The sequence below is a fragment of the Doryrhamphus excisus genome, chromosome 23 (assembly GCF_030265055.1).
Source record: "Doryrhamphus excisus isolate RoL2022-K1 chromosome 23, RoL_Dexc_1.0, whole genome shotgun sequence".
In the NCBI taxonomy this organism is placed as follows: domain Eukaryota; kingdom Metazoa; phylum Chordata; class Actinopteri; order Syngnathiformes; family Syngnathidae; genus Doryrhamphus; species Doryrhamphus excisus.
The window spans coordinates 1269786-1288143 of record NC_080488.1 but is presented as its reverse complement, the minus strand read 5'-3'; the positions used below and the strand labels follow the sequence as shown (position 1 = coordinate 1288143).

General features: G+C 46.7%; 3 protein-coding genes across 6 annotated transcripts; 2 read left to right on the top strand and 1 right to left on the bottom strand.

The window, feature by feature from the left end:
- Window positions 1-911: 911 nt before the first annotated feature.
- cryba1l1 (crystallin, beta A1, like 1) lies at window positions 912-2621 on the top strand. Its single transcript, XM_058063067.1, has 6 exons — window positions 912-992; window positions 1063-1145; window positions 1219-1337; window positions 1439-1580; window positions 1657-1799; window positions 2133-2621. Exons 2-6 carry the CDS (start codon window positions 1071-1073, stop codon window positions 2278-2280), a joined length of 627 nt encoding a protein of 208 aa, XP_057919050.1. The 5' UTR covers window positions 912-992; window positions 1063-1070; the 3' UTR covers window positions 2281-2621.
- LOC131110207 (uncharacterized) lies at window positions 2361-18315 on the bottom strand. 3 transcript variants are annotated; one of them, XM_058063061.1, is made up of 10 exons: window positions 18214-18315; window positions 16572-16926; window positions 14983-15159; window positions 14451-14847; window positions 10689-10868; window positions 6876-7080; window positions 5745-6817; window positions 4923-5579; window positions 4786-4848; window positions 2361-4678 (listed from the first exon to the last, which is right to left on the bottom strand). In XM_058063061.1, the coding sequence occupies exons 6-10, from the start codon at window positions 6976-6978 to the stop codon at window positions 4019-4021; spliced, it is 2556 nt and encodes an 851-aa protein (XP_057919044.1). In that variant the 5' UTR covers window positions 6979-7080; window positions 10689-10868; window positions 14451-14847; window positions 14983-15159; window positions 16572-16926; window positions 18214-18315; the 3' UTR covers window positions 2361-4018. The 3 variants fall into 3 exon arrangements, with proteins under 3 accessions (XP_057919044.1, XP_057919045.1, XP_057919043.1); XM_058063062.1 differs by lacking the exon at window positions 18214-18315 and having other exon boundaries at window positions 16572-17558; XM_058063060.1 differs by lacking the exons at window positions 10689-10868; window positions 14451-14847; window positions 14983-15159; window positions 16572-16926; window positions 18214-18315 and adding an exon at window positions 7993-8208.
- Window positions 10546-17205, top strand: LOC131110208 (equilibrative nucleobase transporter 1-like). Of its 2 annotated transcripts, none has more exons than XM_058063065.1 (12): window positions 10546-10831; window positions 12157-12286; window positions 12465-12511; window positions 12920-12996; window positions 13262-13354; window positions 13424-13557; window positions 14362-14462; window positions 14536-14679; window positions 14774-14881; window positions 14960-15146; window positions 16582-16705; window positions 16785-17205. In XM_058063065.1, the coding sequence occupies exons 1-12, from the start codon at window positions 10645-10647 to the stop codon at window positions 16908-16910; spliced, it is 1458 nt and encodes a 485-aa protein (XP_057919048.1). In that variant the 5' UTR covers window positions 10546-10644; the 3' UTR covers window positions 16911-17205. The 2 variants fall into 2 exon arrangements, with proteins under 2 accessions (XP_057919048.1, XP_057919046.1); XM_058063063.1 differs by having other exon boundaries at window positions 13424-13563.
- Window positions 18316-18358: the final 43 nt, after the last annotated feature.

The following is an 18358-nucleotide window of genomic DNA, read 5'->3' as shown; positions in this document are numbered from 1 at the left end:
ATATATATTTTATACATTATATTTATTTATTAAGATACATACACATATACATGTATACACAGGCAGTCTATTTTCATTTATATTTCATTACATTTATTATTATTTTTTATTTTTTTTAATTATTTGTATATATATATATATATTTATTTATTATATATTTATTTATTATATATTTTATATATATATTTTATATATTATATTTATTTATTAAGATAATAAAATATATATACATGACACCCCTCCAAAATAAATAAATAAAAATAAATAAATATATAATAAATAAATATATATATATATATACAAATAATTAAAAAAATAAATGAAAATAGACTGCCTGTGTATACATGTATATGTTAATTGTATAAAGCTGCTGTTAAAGAAGAATAACTATATCATAATAAATAAATCAATAATAAAACCAAAAACTACTTTAAAAAATGTGATTACTATCTTAAAGGCATAAATGTAATATCTGTCATGAAATCCTTCCATTACCATAAATGCAGTAGATATGGTATATACACACATTACAGTAAAAGTATACTGCAAAAAGATTCTGAGCAAGACTACTACACTACACAGATTGGAACGACGACATTGGAATTAAAACGCGTGGCCACCCAACCCCGCCGTTAATCCGCACCCTGTCCACCCCCACCAGGGGTCCTTTGTGCGGACATACACACTGGACTGCTGACCGGGGTCCGAACATACCGGATCGCCTTTGTCTCCGGTCTATGTTATGTGCTGAGCTGGTCACAGCGGGCGCCCGGCGGGCCTGCGCAGCGCGCCTCTCTGCGGGCTGCCATGCGTAACGCTGCATCGGTGCACACGTGGTGTGTCGCGGGGACGCCCCGCCCACCCCCGCCCCGCCCCCCTCTCCGTGACCCGCCGGCCCATATAAAACTGAAGCGCCAGCTCCTCTCAAAACTCTACGCGAGGCAGGCGGTTAGTGCGTTCCACTCCCGAGCTCTTCCCCCCAAAAAAAGCAGGTAAGGAGGTGATCTCTGCCGCAGCCGCAAGCACAACAATAAACATCCGTCACCTGCATGTCTTCATCAGGAGTAAAGATGTTCAGAACTACAAGGTCCCCCATGATGCAACCCCTGGTCAACTCAGGAATGGGCATGGCTCCCTTCTTCAAGGTAAACCACCAAAAGATGTTTTTCTTGCGTGTCCTGTTTGGGATTCATGCCCCCACCCCCCGCTGCTCCGCAGGTGACCGTGTTCGAGCAGGAGCATTTTCAGGGCAAGTGCCTGGAGTTCACCTCCGAGTGCTGCAACATCCAAGATTGTGGTCTGGATAACATCCGCTCCATCAGGGTGGAGAGCGGCGCGTAAGTGTCTCCTGCGTTGGTGTAGACTCTAATAAGTGATTGATTAGGGTAGGCTCCAGCTTACCTTCAAGTATTCCTGATCTCTTCTCTTCTTTATGAAGCTGGGTTGGTTTCGAGCACCACGACTTCCAAGGCCAGCAGTTCATCCTGGAGAGAGGAGAGTACCCTCACTGGGACTCCTACAGCGGCTCCCTCTCCTACCACGTGGAGCGTCTCATGTCGCTGCGCCCCATCTACTGCGCTGTGAGAGCTCACACACACACAGACACACACACACACACACATTTTGCTCCAATTGTGACCATCTGCTCTTCTTCAGTCTCACCAAAGCAGCCGCATGATCATCTTCGAGAAGGAGAACTTCATGGGTCGCAGCGTGGAGATCTGTGACGACTACCCCTCTCTGCAGGCCATGGGCTGGCTGACGCCCGAAGTGGGCTCCATGCACGTGCAGTGCGGCGCGTAAGTCCATCCACGGAGATACCTGCATGTGAAGATCATAACATACTTGCAGACGTAACATAATAAGACATAAAGTAGTTGGAGATCCATCCATACGTCCATACCGCTTATCATCATCAGGGTATGCTGGAGCCTATCCCAGCTGACTTGGGGTACACCCCGGGACTGGTCGCCAGCCAATCACAGGGCGCATAGTTGAAGATAGTTTTCTTTATTTTTCTCAAGCTGCTTCCTCCTGAGGAAGGCGTTATCAACAGCAATATTGGATGTTATGTTGTGGGATCCCTCCATGTTTTTTGTCGTGCTAAAATCCCACCATGTCCCCCCCCCCAGCTTTGTGTGCTACCAGTTCCCCGGCTACAGGGGCCAGCAGTACATCATGGAGTGCGAGAGACACAGCGGCGACTACCAGCACTGCAAAAACTGGGGCTCCCACTCCCAGACCCCGCAGATCCAGTCCATTAGGCGCATCCAGCACTGAGAGGACACCAAGGCTGAGACCCCCCCCCCCCATGATCTCCTGCTCCCACCTCTTGGGCTGAGCTGCAGCAGCATCTCCAGGCCTCGACAGATGAGTGTGATAAGAGACAATAAGGCACTGATAAAGCACAGGGAAAGACACAGTCCAACACGCACACGCTGATAGAGACGACACCCACAACCCGGGGGTCTTTTTATTTGGTTTGAGGGCCAGACTCACAAACGCACACCTGAGCTGTGGTGGAAAAGGCGCTCAAGCGGGAGAACCTCCAAGGTGAGGTGCAGCTCAGGTGTGCTCTTATTGTGTGGAGGTTGATAGCAATAAACTCATTTTCACCTCAAGCGCTCCTGAGATCTTATTTTACAATACTTACATAACTTGAATTGAAAAACTCAATTGTCATACAATAACTCTATGGTCGGAATGACGATGAGGAAAATGAACTTGTGCTTGTAGATGTTGTGAACTCCTGTTTAGATCCTGCTATGATTGCTAGGAATAATATCTGTGTATTGTCGCAGTCTAGATGAAACCGACTCAACAGCACCCCCCGCTGGTTGCAGCCAAGTAGTGCACTGTATCTAGCCTGATTCATCTGCACCAGAATTAGCGGAATCCATGACCGTTGAACCAGGCTTTTATGTCCTGTCACAAATTTCTCTAAAAAATGTTTTTTTTTCTTCATATTTATATATGTCTGGAACGGAATTGGAATATTCCCACAGGGAATATGGGAGTAGTATTGGGGTACCCTGAAAAAACCCACGTACACATGGTAAGAACATGCAAACGCCACACGGAGATGCCCAAGCAGAGATTGGAACACAAGTCTTCCCGATCTCCTGACTGTGTGGCCTACATGCTAACCACTCGTCCACCGTGCGGCCATCCCAAACAGCCTATCCCAGCTGTCTTCGGGCGAGAGGCGGGGTACATCCTGGACTGGTCAACCAATTAACCTAACATGCATGTTTTGGAATGTGGGAGGAAGCCGAAAAGTACCCGGAGAAAACCCACGCATTCAGGGGGAGAACATGCAAACTCCACACAGAAGGTGGAATCAAACTCTGGTCTCCTAGCTGCGCGGCCTACGCGCTAACCACAGTAAATGTTTAGATTGGGCAATTTATTGTAAAGAAGTCAAAATCCCGGCAAAGATTCCATGTGATTTTGTGTCAGGTATTCCCAACTGTCATGATGTCTTCATGGCAAAGGCAAAAAAGCTTTCAGTCTTTGATGGCGGTGGGATTGTTGAGCTGCATAAGCGAGACCTCTCACTGAGCTCCATTGCTGCTGAGGTTTGGACGTAGTAAGACATGAAGCATGTCAAACGTCCTTGAAGATCCTGAAGGTTATGGAACGACAAGGTCAAGTAGTGGACACAAAAACAGGTCCTGAGCTTCTGGATGGATTCTGAAGCTCGACTTGTTGAGTTTCAATGTTCCCAGCTGCTCTTAAAGCGGCGGTACAAAGCCAGACGTGATGAATCAAAGACAACATTTATTGTAGCAAAAAACGTTGGCGGACTAAACTGAGCTACGCACGCAACCGACAAAGGAACAACGTGTCCCTTTAAGAGACGCTAAAACGAAAGTCCTGTTTGGGGTGACTAGCTACATAAGTCCTCCATGATAAAACCAGATCCAACTGGTGTCCATCTTTACCTACCTGTGTCTCTCGAACGCAACTCAAACAAAGACAAAAGGAGAACCAACCTGGAAGTCCGGGACTAACCAACTCAGCGTAGGGGTACCTCGGCGTGATACATCCTGTCCACGGCGTTGCTCATAGCCAAGGCGAAGTCCGACACTCCTATCACGTCGATCTCCTCGTCTCCGTCCGTTCCTTCACTGTCGGGACACGGAGACCAGGTGATGACGACTGGATCGGGGGTAGAATCACACGTTCCAATCACATCGACGTCCTCCTCTTCTTCTTCGCTTCCTGGCACCGCCGCTTTGACTTCTGGTGATGGTGGAAGACACGGCGCCGTTTTGTGCGGACAGCTTCCTTCTTCCAGATGTTCGCCCATGTTGGAAAGCTCTTCGTTCTGCTCAGTAACACCTGCTTCTTCTTGGCTGGCCTGCAGGACGGTTTCATCAGACGTGGACGTCCGAGATGGAGGAGGATCATTTCTCTTAAGACGTTTCTTCTTGGTCTCGCCGCTGACGTCTGTCGTCTCCTCGTCTGGCTGAGGACTCCTCTTCAATGACCTCCTCACGGCTCCAATCGTCTCGTCCTCCTCAGTGGCTTTACTTCCTCTCCTGTCTTCATTCTTCTCCATGAGGTTGCCATGTTTTGTTCCAGATGTTGGCGCCACTGGACTGAGAGGTGTGATCTTCCTGAGTCGACTTGACTGGCGGACCGGTCGTGATGGTGGTGGTTTCGCCGGGAGCGGCTGCCAAGGAGAAGAAGGCTACCATGACATCATCGCTTGCCTACACCTCTCACTCCGCCCCTTCCCAAAAAGGCTAAAGTAGCCGAAAACAGAGTTGTCAATCTCACCTTTTTAGGGGCTCGCTTGCATCTGCTCCTGATGGGGTAGATCTTTGTGGAGCCTGCAGGGGTCTGATGAGGAATCAAACACGTGATGAGCAAACAGAGCGTTGACATGAATAAAAGCAGGAGTGGAGCGTCATTACATCAGGAGCCTCCTTCACTGCCTGGCAGCTGACGGTCTGCGAGGAGGTGTTCACCGCCGGAACGCCACGCCGCTCCAGTTTCACCACGGGCAAATGGCGTAAACACTCATCGCCTCGTTCCGCAACTATTTTATTGATGATGTCGCTCACCGAGTACGGGATGCGCTTCCTCTCATTTTGAGGATGTCGTTTCTTCCCACTGCGTTTTCCCGCGGCTCTAACTCCTTCTAAAGCTCCGTGAGGAGGTGCACTTTGTGTCGCCGAGGGTGTGGCTTTGTTTCTTTTGCGCTGAGGTGGGCGGTGGCGTTCCTCCACCCTGACAACGCAGCTGTCACCACGCGGCTCTAAGGACTGGAGGAAGTCTTCCAACATGGCCGTCAAGTCTCCCTCCACCTGCGGGTCCACACGGCCCGCTTCGCCGTCTGAGCGGCTGTCGCCCGTTCGCCCTGTGGAGACCACCACTGTGGTGGCGCCAGGATGGCGTTGTTGTTGTTGTTGTTGTTGCGGCTGGGAGTCTGGAGCGCTGCTGCTCGCCATGACGTTCAGGCCCCTCATCACTTCGTCCAAGAGGCGATCCAAGTTCTCAGGTGGGTCGTCATGAGGGGGCGGAGCTGGGTGGGAGAGCGCTGCGGGAGTGCGGGGGGCGGCGGGAGACACCTGGCAGAAAAAGGCTGCGTTATATCCGGAAGACATCTTGAATAGAAAGTCTAATGTTGTGGCCAGTGAGGAGCACACTAGCCATTACACCAGGGGTGCCCAAAGTGCAGCCCGGGGGCCATTTGCAGCCCGGTGTGACGGTGTGTGTGTGTGTGTTTGTCTCACCTTTTTACACTCTGGATTTGTCCTCCGCATCACAAAGCTTCCCCCTCCCATCTGGTCTCCATCGGGGCTAAAATCCCACCCAGCGCCTCGCCCTCGCCTCGTCTGAGACCCCCGGCCGGAACACAGAATGTGCCGGGTCTTCAGGTACAACTTCCTGCCCGTGGCTCCTCCCCCCTGACCCGCCCTCACAGAAGCCGCCATGCCGCACCTCTGCAGGAGCGACTTGTGCCGCTTGCTCACATTCACGTCCTGCACGTCCACCGTCTGCATCCACCCCCTGCCCCCTCTGGGCCCCCGCGGCCGGCGGGGCTTTTTCGCGGCCGCCCTTCGTGCTCCTCGCTGCTTCCTCCTGGTTTGGCCCGCCTCCTTGTGGTCCAGGTTTAAAAAGTGGTTGATGAATCCCGGGATGTTGTCGTGATACTGCTCAAACTGCTCGTCGCCCCCCACGTCCCCCTCCAAAATGTCTCTGCCGCCTGCGTGAAGGCCAGCGGGGAAGTCAGCAGTCCATTGGTTGCCATCTTGAGGGTGGATGACAGAAACGGGAACAACGGGATGAATAACATCCATGTGTCCTAAAGTCTGAAATTGAGCAAGGTCAATCGTCTCATAAGTGGGCACGGCATGACAATGGAGGGGGTCGCTTACTTGCCCCCCCCCTGCCTGGACGTTTCTTTCTGCATTTGTGTCTTTCCACGGAACGCTGCTGCCATCGCCATCCCCCACCTCTTGGCTCCACCGGACACACAAAACGTTCCCGTCCCTGAGCTCCACTGGATCCGTCTGCACGCCCACCTCGGAGCGCTGCCCCCGCCGTCTCTGCGTGACCTCCACCAGGTCCAGGATCCCCAACTTGGCCGCCGCCGACACAGCCTGCTGCTTCTCGCTCTCCCCCTCCCCGGCCATCTCCCCCGAGTACAGCAGTTTGACCAGGTGGAGCAGAGTCCTGGCCCCCATGCTGCCAAACTCCACCACATGCTTCTGTCCAGATGGGGGTGCTGCTGAGGAGGGCAGCACGGTGGACAGCTGAGGGCTGATCGCTGATAGGACACAACCGTGTGCCGGCACTGAAACACCTGCAAGAAGAAGACGCAGTGGAGTAGAACCATTTTCCCGTCAGGCAGCGTGTCTTACCTTCTGCCCTGAGGAGAGTGTCGCAGAACTGTCTACGCTGCTGCTGTCTCTGCAGCTCGGCCACCAGGAGGGCTTCAAATCCAGGCTTTTGGTAGCACCACATCTCCACCTGGACTAGACGACGGGGGGACAATATGCACGCGCAGGCCAACAGCTGGATGGTTTAGTCATTTGGAGGGGTGTCACGAGATACTCAAGATTGGCTCTACAAGAACGAGATGAAAAATAGATGACAATATATTGCAATTTACTAATTTCAGTTCTACTTGCACGAGACTACACTCTTGTGCACTCTGTGTGTGTATGCTAGCGGCCCCGCCTCCATCCACAGAGACAAAGACACTGTATGAGGGGCTCTGTTCATGCCGTACGATGAAACAAACGCACCTAAGTGTTGAAACCAATGCACAGAGTGAACTCTCTTCCTGCCAGTTTGGAGGCAGGACATGAGGAAAACACTGGTACACATGGCAATATCCTAAGGCTGGCAAAATCATCCATTTTTTTGCGAGATTCATTCATTCAATTATTTATTTATGTATCATGTCCCAGGTCTCGTGCGCACGTTTTAATCTTGCGAGATCTTGTGACACCCCAAGTCATTTAAGTTACTATTAGCCGAGGGAGACAAAATAACGGGAAAAGACAAGTAGACATGGCCCTCCTATTTAAATAGTTTCCCGTAAATTTCTTTCATTTTAACTTTCACCCCCCCTCCCCACAAAAAAAACACCTGCGGTACCACATGTATCATTTTTGTGAAAAAAAAATCAGTATTTGCAAATACTATACTCTAAGTACTTTGACAGGCTACCCAAAAGAGCACAGAAGTGTATGATTACAAGCTAACAAACAAGCTAAAACGCTAAAGTTCCACATTGAGCTGATCACGTGCTCAGTCAGCGATGTTAGCATAGCTGCCAACAAGCTAGCATCGATCTCGCCAGCAGGTGTCACGTTACGTCATTTAATTATACAGTTATAGTTAGGATAGCGGTGCAAATACGACTTTTAAAAAAATAATAAACATTCCGATTAAACTTTTTCTTCTTAATTAACAAAGTAGCTGTCGCGGCGTACCGAAATATTTCGCACAAACAGAAAAAAAAGAACTCACCGTTTGTCAAAATTCAATAGAAAGGCACGGTAATGTAATAAAATGGAACTAAATGTTTAAAAAATATGAATCGCTGTACAGTGTGACTTTTTAAACTTTGTTCTAGTGAGTTTTTTTCCTCTATTCGTATTGATAATGGCGGTGGCCACGCCTGGTGGTCATCCTGTGGTCACGTTTGAGTTGTAGTTGTCCTATTCGCCACAGGGGGGCAGTAGAGACGCTGCACGTGGTGGAAGCGTAGGAACAAACAAAGATGACATGGTAAACACTGACAGCGAGATAGTTCGGTCATATTTCAAATCAAGTATAGTGTATAACGCTGTCTAAGTACACGACAGATCGAAGCAAAGGGAAAACGTCAACGCAAGTTTTAGTGTGAAATCATACTATTTAACATCAGCAAAGCTCCAATAAAGAAAACAGTTAAAGTATTGGTAAAGACTGTAGCTGAATATGACATTTGTTGAAGTTGGATGCTATCCAAACTACGCAAAAATGTTCTTTGTTTCTAAAGGACAATATGCCATCTCTAGCAACCAAAACAAATCAGTTTTTTGTTTTAAAAGAAACTAACTACACTTAATGAAATACACTTGCTAATGATAATGTACGACTGAACAACATGCTAGCAATAAAGTAAACAAAATGATGGAATGCTCCCAAAGAGTCAAGATACAGATTGTTTGAAAGATATTGATGCATCCATTAGTCACAACTTGGCCCGTCCCACAGGACAGCTGACAATCACACACCATGTCCCCACGGAGAACTTGTCTGTAGCCATCTGTGGCATCTCTGACAAAAACAGTCAAGCTAAGGGGTCCGGCTGTTTCGGCGTGGGCCTGGGCCAGCGCTGGTTAAACTTGACAAAGAAGAGTGGGTCTTTGAACGGCCCCCCATAGATGATAGAATGCATCAGGTAGACGAGAAACACCACCATGAAGCAGATGAGGAAGAACGGGATGAAAGGGCGCAGATGGTGCCAGGCCACACTGAGGCCGTAGCCCAAACTGCTCATCCCACCCTGCGTCCTCCTGTGGGAGGTGGACCGAGACGAGTCCGGATCCGGAGCGAGATCCAGGGACTTGTCATCTGGGCAGGAAGGATCAGGTAGAGAAGCCATCACAGCGAGAAGTCAACTTTCCGAGCAGAAACCACGGACCAGCAGGCCCCAAGACCACATCGCCGCATTAGCGTTTATCCTTCCAGCAGTTTCCTCAGATCACATGTGTTGCATTTAAATGTCGCTGTTACTATTTGAGCTTTAGAGTGAGAGTGTGAAAATATGAGACCGACCACAGGAGAGCTAAAAATAGACATGATACAGGGGGGCGCGGGGAACGTGGTCTCAGGTTTTGGGAAGGGAGAGCTTTAAGGTTCCAACACCTTACACAGGAAGAGACGTCCACGGACGCCGTGATGGGAAAGGAACCATTTTTACCTCCAGCCTCTCCCTCGTTGACATCAAAAGATGAGGGATGAGAGCGTCTTTAGCACGGTGGGAGTCGCCAATGAAGCTAGCATGTTTTTGGAATGTGGGAGGAAAGCGGAGTCCCCGGAGAAAACATGCAAACACACAGAGATGGCCGAGGGTGGGGAAAGACAAAATAAGAAGCCAAAAAGTTACCACTTCCACACAAAATAGGAGAACTCATTCATTCATTTTCTACCGCTTTTTCCTCATGAGGGTTGTGGGGGGTGCTGGAGCCTATCCCAGCTGTCTTCGGGCGAGAGGCGGTGTACACCCTGGACTGGTGGCCAGCCAATCACAGGGCACATATAGACAAACAACCATTCACACTCACATTCATAGCTATGGACAATTTGGAGTCGCCAATTAACCTAGCATGTTTTTTTGGAATGTGGGAGGAAACCGGAGTACCCGGAGAAAACCCACGCATGCACGGGGAGAACATGCAAACTCCACACAGAGATGGCCGAGGGTGGGGAAAGACAAAATAAGAAGCCAAAAAGTTACCACTTCCACACAAAATAGGAGGAGAACTCATTCATTTTCTACCGCTTTTTCCTCATGAGGGTTGCAGGAGGTGTTGAAGCCTATCCCAGCTGTATTCGGGCGAGAGGCGGGGTACACCCCGGATTGGTGGCCAGCCAATCACAGGGCACATATAGACAAACAACCATTCACACTCACATTCATACCTTATGGACAATTTGGAGTCGCTAATTAACCTAGCATGTTTTTTTGGAATGTGGGAGGAAACATGCAAACTTCACACAGACGGCCAAGGGTGGAATTGAACCCTGGTCTCCTAGCTGTGAGGTCTGCGCGCTAAACACTCGACCGCCGTGTTGTTATTTGACTATTGATGAAGTTTGAATCTCACAGCCAAAGGTTTGGGACGGGTGCCAGTTAAGGGGACATTTCAGGACAAAAGTCGGATTATGCAAGAAGAGCGTTTGAGATGGACAGATATTTTGGTATGGCAGACATATGGACTGATATGAGACGAAGACGCTTCCGTGTCTGTCCAAACAATAACACATGACGTAACGATGGCAGATTAGCAATGAGCGGGACTTCATTGTAAAGGTCGTGTAAGGCAGAGTCATGGAGATGGGATACGTGTGAGCATCCGGCAAGGGGAACAGCATCTTCACGAAGATATTTTTGGTCAGGAAGCCGAGATAATGTTGCTTTGTCCGAAGAGCATGAAGGTGCGACACGTCCTCACCTTCGTCACAGGCCTGCTGGAGAGTCTGGGCTTTGCGGGGATCATGTTTGGTTGGCCGTCACTTGTCTTCATTCTCAAGACGCAGGGTTTCTTTGCCTCCTTTTGCGTCAACACCACAGACGTTGGCGGCTCGCTGGTCCAAGGTCAGTTGGCCTTTTTCCTCACCTCTGACTGGGAAATCTGGGAGATTGTGGAAAAGCATTAACAAGATCTAGTTTCTAAATGTGGGGGCTGCCATCTTGATGGCTTGCATAGGTTCATGTTTTTGGGCTTGAATTGGAATGTCCCATCAAATACAGTACATTACATCACAATATCAGTACTGCTATCATGTACTTTGCTTGGTACTTTTTTACAACAAATGTTAGTTTGGCACCATTGGTTCTGCCAGTCGGAGGAACTGACTTAGGATCAGTTCCCGTCCATTTCTACCTAGTGGAGCAGAAATGTTTGAAACATAAAATAAATGTAACATCACATAAAGTAAAAAAAAACTAAACAGTGACATGCTGGTTGGATTTTGTTTTAATAATAAAGTTTATCTTATCTTTAAAAAGTTTAAAAACAAAAAACAAAGGCAGTTTTTCCCAATGATGTAAATTCAATTAAACTTTTTTTTTTAGCAAAAATGGCATTTTATCAAAAATAAATTTATTTTTCAAGTCAAATCTCTGGCAGTGGCAACTTCCTTTGGCCCCATGACGGGTTATTTAGCACTATGCACAGTGAGTCAGCAACATGCGGGGTGCATTGTTTGGCCAATTGATTCCACGGAATGATACGGTACAGAGCCAACGGACAACATTTTACGAAAACCGAGACAGTGTGAAACATTTTTTTTGTCCAACGTTGCGTACGAAAATGGAGGTTTGATTGTATATCTTTTAAAACCTCAATAAAACTAAAATGAAAGTAAAATTACTCAGATGCTGGATAGACATGTGATAGGTAACTCGGGGCTTTGGGGGCTTTTCTGTCTAGCGTCATTTTGGAGGATAACATCACATAAAGTAAAAAAAGGGGGGTTAGGGGGGTGGGACTAGATAAGTTTTGACTTCTTCCTACTCCCTTTCGAACATGTGTACGTTTATATATAAATATGTATTTTTATTTGTATTGATTTTGGTTGGTTTGTTGTGCTTTGGATGTTTTTGATGTTTGAAATAAACTAAACTAAACTAAACTGAACTATACTAGGGTTAGGCAAACTAGCAAAGCCACCCAGGCAAGATGGCGGCCAAGCGCGTCTTTAAAAACAATGCATTTCAAAGGTCCATTAGAATTTGTGTTGCTACTGCATTTAACAAATATAATATTTGGATCTTTTCATCTATTATACACTGGAAAACAAGAACCTTTTTAGTCAATGAATACAAGTATTTATGGTAACACCAGAGAAGTGTGTATGTTTATATCATATTAGTGAAAATATATTGTTGTTATTGTTGTTGTTGTTGTATTTGTGCAGACTGCACTGGACAGGATGAACAGTTCGCTCTGGTCTTCACCATTGCATCCTTCCTGAATAACTTCCTGACGCTCCTAAACGGGCTCATCTTTGACCGCTTCGGCACCTTAGTGGCTCGGCTCTTCGGACTGTGAGTGCTGAAAGGACAACGTGACGCAAGGGGTCGGGAACCTGCGGTTGGGGAACCCATGTGATTTGATTCATCAAGTAGGCGTCTTTCATGGCTGTCCTCGCCTAAAAAGGTTCCCGACCCCTGACATAATGAATGAGATCAGTGACCAATCATGACTTGTGTTATGTTGCACCAGATGTCTTCACACCTCTGGTATCTTGATGCTGGCCTTCTCAACGCCAGGTTGGTTTTTGTCTCCATTGATATCTAATATCGTAATATCTCTGTCCAAAGATCCACGGAATGTCCTGCAGACTCTGAGCGTGTGGTTTACAAGGCAAATAACCGCCATGGTCTAAGTAGTGTGGTTAGGAAACACTGGCATAAACGACTGCGGCTGTAGGAAACCGCCTGATGCAGTTTGCTGCATTTGAAATATCGTGAGTGGCCAGATCCTGAATTCCTTAGTGTTCCTCGCCTCCATCCATATATTTTCCACGCCGCTTATCCTCGCTAGGGTCACGAGGGCATGCTGGGGCCCATCCCATTTGGGTACATGAAGTATCCCGGCCATAAGTGGATCCATTACGGAATACCGCATGCAAGCAAGCAAGGAACTTCTTTTCCCAAAATGTTGTCTTTGTCCCTCAGCCATGTCCATGCTGCTCTACCCGGCTCTCTCCTTCATCGCTGTGGGTGGAATGATGCTGCTCATCAGCAACACGCAGGTACGACTAATGGTGCTCTGTCACTTTAAGGCCGCTCACTGTGATTCTCCGATCCAATAGACCAGAAGATATTAGACCCAATGATGGCATGTTGATATGCCGGTTCTCGTAGGAAGTCGCATCTCATACATCCACATTCCTCAAATAACATGAATGCTAATCTTGTAGCATGTGCGCTTGTGATAGCATGCACGTGCACGCGTATTTATCTTCATGCTGCACGTTTGCATCTTTCACAAGAAAAACAAACATTTGCTCCTTGAAGGTGGCCAATCTTTTCGCCGCCCATCGTTCCACCATCATCACCGTCTACAACGGCGCCTTCGACACGTCCTCGGGAGTCTTCATCATCATCAAGGTGAGCGCCGAGTGATTCAGAGGATGTCCAGTAATAATAATGATGATGATCTTCATCTTCCCCCTCCAGTTCATATACGAGGCCGGCATCCCTCTTCAGGCCAGCTTCCTGTTCCTGGCCGCCTGCAGCGTCGTGCACGTGCTGAGGACGGTTTTCCTGTTTCCAAGAACTTTTATACCATATCCTCTTCCTGAGCACTACAAGTACGGGTATGAAACTTGGAGGATACTCGCTAACATGTAGGGAAGGGGCACCCCAGGGGGGCATTCTCTAGGGGTGGCTCAGCGCTTACGTAGTCCTCATCAAGTCAAGGATGGAGATTATGTCAACAAAACATGATTTTCTTGTTCCCCCCCCCCCCCCCCAATATTTATATATAGCCTTTGGGAATTTTCTTCTCATAACTTTTATTGCCGTAGTATTACAAATTTTTTCCCCCAACTTAATTTTCCAAAAAAATTTTTTTTTCTCATATTATGAGTTTAAAAAATAAAATATTTTTTATATTTTTAATATATAAATTTTTTTTTATCATATTACGAGTTAATGCTCGTTAAATTGGGACTTTTCTTCTTATTTCCTGTTGATATTTTGACTTTATTCTCATGAATTATTTCTATTTTACAAATTTTTGCTGTTTTTGTTTTTTCCAAATGTAATTATGACTTTATCCCCATAATATTTTGGCTTTATTCTTGTAATATTTGACCTTTTTCAGCAACTTCCACTTAGAACTAAACTACAGCTTTGCGCCTCATGAGTGTTTTTTTTATATATAATTCATATTTTAACTTTGTTTTCTTATGATTATTATTATTATGGTTATATTACAACTTTCTCCTCTAAATATTTAAGCTTCAATTTTTGCTGTTTCCTGGTTGAATTATATGTTTGGAATATGCGGCGGGCTACAAATGGCTCATGTGCCGCTCTTTGGACACCCCTGACATTGTGCCACTTCTCTGACTTTACCGACACGTGACTGCATTTTGAACTTTGACCCTAAGGATATCTTGCGGCAAAAAAAGGTCAACAGAGTCGGAGCAGGTCACTTTCCAGACCAGCACAGAGGACGCGCTGCCTACCGAGGACAAACCTGGAGATCCAGGTGCGTTCATCTCGGAATGGATGGTCGGGACGCTGGCTTGGAATCTCATCCGTGCTTTCTCGGTCTTGATCAGAGAAAACGTTCCGCGAGTGCGTCCTGTCCAGGTTGTTCTTGCTGCTCCTGCTTTGGTTGTCGGTGATCCAGCTGAGACATTACCTGTTCATCGGGACCCTCAACCCCACGCTGGAGAGGCTGGCCGGTGGAGATTCATCGCTCGGTCGGTGATGGTGGTTAAGAGTAGTCAGTGTACAGCTGTGCTATTGTTTATCTGAAATCAAGGCGTCTCACCAGAGTTCTCCGTGTCTTCTCAGTGAGCCAGTACATCAACGCCTACGCTTTCACTCAGATGTGTCACGTGTTCTGCAGTCCCCTGAATGGTCTCATCCTGGACAGACACAAGCGCAGGCCAAGAGTGGCAGGTTATCGCGTCATCTCGTCACGCGCTACAAGCAAAGACTGATTTCTGATTTCTCCTCACGTGTGATGTGTGATTCCAGGAATGAGTGAACAGGAAGCAGACCTGAATTCCGCAGTCGCGTCTTTCTTCTTGACGTCGGTGATGGCCATGGTGTTCTCCATTTGCGCCGCCATCCCCGTTCTGAAGCTGCAGTACTTCACCTTCGTGATGCAAGTGCTCAACTACGCCTTCCTGTACGGCGGCCTCACGTCCTTCATCAGCGCGGTGTGAGTAGACTTCCTGTGGAAGATGCGTACACGCACGAATGCAGCAATGTATACCAGGGCTGTCAATACATTCAACGTTTTGTCCGCAGTTAACTCAGAATTAATCACATTCATTAATTTTCTACCGCTTTTCCTCACAAGGGGCATGGGGGTGCTGGAGCCTATCCCAGCTGTCTTCGAGCAAGAGGCGGGGTACACCCTGGACTGGTGGCCAGCCAATCACAGGGCACATATAGACAAACAACCATTCACACTCAAAATAAGAAAGGGAAAGACAAAATAAGAAGCAAAAAAGTGACCACTTCCACACAAAATAGGAGGAGAACTCATTCATTCATTTTCTACCACTTTTCCTCACGAGGGTCGCAAGCCTATCCCAGCTGAATTTAGGCGAGAGGCGGGGTACATCCTGCCAGCCAATCACAGGGCACATATAGACAAACAACCATTCACACTCACATTCATACCTATGGACAATTTGGAGTCGCTAATTAACCTAGCATGTTTTTTTGGAATGTGGGAGGAAACCGGAGTACCCGGAGAAAACCCACGCATGCACGGGGAGAACATGCAAACTCCACACAGAGATGGCAGAGGGTGGGAATTGAACGCTGGTCTCCTAGCTGTGAGGTCTGCTCGCTAACCACTTGACCACCGTGCCGAATTAATCACATTTTTTCCCAAATGTTGATACTATGTGAGAATGCATAAAATGTAAGATGCGATGACCTCAAAGTGCTAAAATGCGTATTTTTTGGTGCACAGTCTCTCTAAAAAAAGCAAAGTCCAGACTCATACTGGGGTATGGTGGGTTCAAAAATAAGATACACTTTGAAACCCGGCCCAGTTTTTCAAACTAAAGTAAAATACACTTGGAGTTGGGACCCTGGTATGACTTGGCCGCAAGGCTCTGGAGATGATACATTACCAAACCAACCTTTTGTCCTCCATTTTTGATCAACATTGGACAGTGAAGGCGCCGGCCGAGGGCCAAACAGGACTCGGAAAACAGAAAAAAAAAAAACAGTGCCGTTGACGGAAACTTGCGTTAACGGGTTAATAAGGCGTTAAGTTTGACAGCGGCACGGCAGTCTAGTGGTTAGCGCACAGACCTCACAGCTAGGAGGCCAGCGTTCAATTCCACCCTCAGTTTGCATGTTCACCCCGTGCATGCGTGGGTTTTCTCCGGGTACTCTGGTTTCCTCCCACATTCCAAAAACATGCTAGGTTAATTAGCCACAGGTATGAATGTGAGTGTGAATGGTTGTTTGTCTATATGTGCCCTGTGATTGGCTGGGTGTACCCCGCCTCTTGCCCAAAGACAGCTGGGATAGGCTCCAGCACCCCCTGCGAGCGGTAGAAAATGAATGAAGTTTGACAGCCCCAAATATACACACATTCGGAAAGAACGACAATATTCCAAACCTGTGTGCAGCTTCCCAACACGTCACTTCGGGAAGCTGTTTGGCCTCATGATGGCTCTTTCGGCCGTCTTCTCCTTACTGCAGTACGCCTGCTTCGCTGTGGTGGAAACGGTTCTCCATGGAAATTCTTTATACGTGAGTTACAACCTGATGATGTAGAAGAAAAGACAAATGTAAACATACACGTCTGACACCACTTCCTGTGTGCGTGCAGGTGGACATCGCCCTGACGATACTCATCTTGTCGTCCTTCAGCCACCCCGTGTCCGTCCTCGTGCAGTGTCGAAACCTCGCAGCCCGGCGAGCCAAAGCCGACTTGACAGTCGCCCAGGTTGCTTGAAGGATTCTCCACCTCACTGCGAACAAACGACCACGTGTTAGAAATAACGTGTAACCCAGAGTTCAATTCCACTTAAATGCACGGTCAAAAATAATGACAAGGTTGGGTTATGTTAACTACATTAGTCATATACTTTACTCAAATACTGGGTCAATTGTTTGAAGTACACATGTTGGTTATAAATTCTACCAATTCCACTAAATATTGACAATGTTTGTTTTAACTACTGTACATATGTTGGTTATGAATTATAAAAAATAATTGCAATTCTGGGTTTCAACTACATGTATTAGTTATTGACTCTATTCATGCTGGGTCAAATTCACAATTATACCACATCAATTCCATCACAGTACACGCCCAATGCCCTGCTCAAAGGCTCCAATAACTGCTCAATTACAAACCTAGAAGAAAATACATGCAAGATTCGGTCATGCAAAAGGTTATAGATGCAGAAGTAAACCTTACCTGCATCTCCATCATAAAATCCAACATTTGGAGGCAAATAGAACAAAAAGTAGAATACAAAGTAGAATTCCAACCCTAGTACTTCATAGAGCATGACACCACCAGAGGGAGCCCAAGCATAACAAATATTTGCTTTTTTTTTTTTACTATTCAGAAGAAATATCAGGGTTACTGCCCATCAGGGGCGACACTAGATTCTGAGGACCATGAATGAATGTAGTAAACATTCAAAAAAAACAAACAAAATAAGAACAAATAAGGAACATAAGGGATATAAACCTTCCCACTTTTGGACAGATTTAGTAGAGATACTCAATTGTTTTAGGCCCCCATTAAATGTACACAAGTACACACAATCTACACTGCAAAATTATGTAATAATTAGCCTATTATTACTATCATTATTCTTCTTCTGATTATTACTACTACTGCTGCTACTAGTAGTAGTAGGCTAGTATCAGCCTGCTTTTGCCCCATTATATAAAATTTGTCAGATTTTTTGTAAAAAAAAATAAATAAAAAAAATAAAAAAATTAATAAAAAAGATCAAATTTAGGGGGACTTAAGAACATTTAATAAAAAATAAAATAGGCCAAATGACGCCACTGCTGCCTATCAAAAATAATCATCTATAAAAGAAGTATATTACGTCCCAGATGGGCCCCAAGGGTCCTAGTTTAGTTTTTTTGGACTCCAAACAGCAGAATCAACTTTATGTAACATTTTGTACAATGTTGACACCATTTTGTCCCATTTGGGCCTTGAGGTCTCTGGGGGTTCAACACCCACACAGGAGTTAAGTAGTTCAATGACACTTGTGTGAGTGAGTACATACCCCACGGAGATGAACGTGGGGCCTCTCCTGGCCGTCAGTGGTGTTCCGCCCGTGGTGTCCCACAGCTTCCACATCTTGCAGGGGTGCACACCAGTGTGACTGGAAAACAAGCACAATAAAGCACAACTTGTCAAAAGCGTCATCT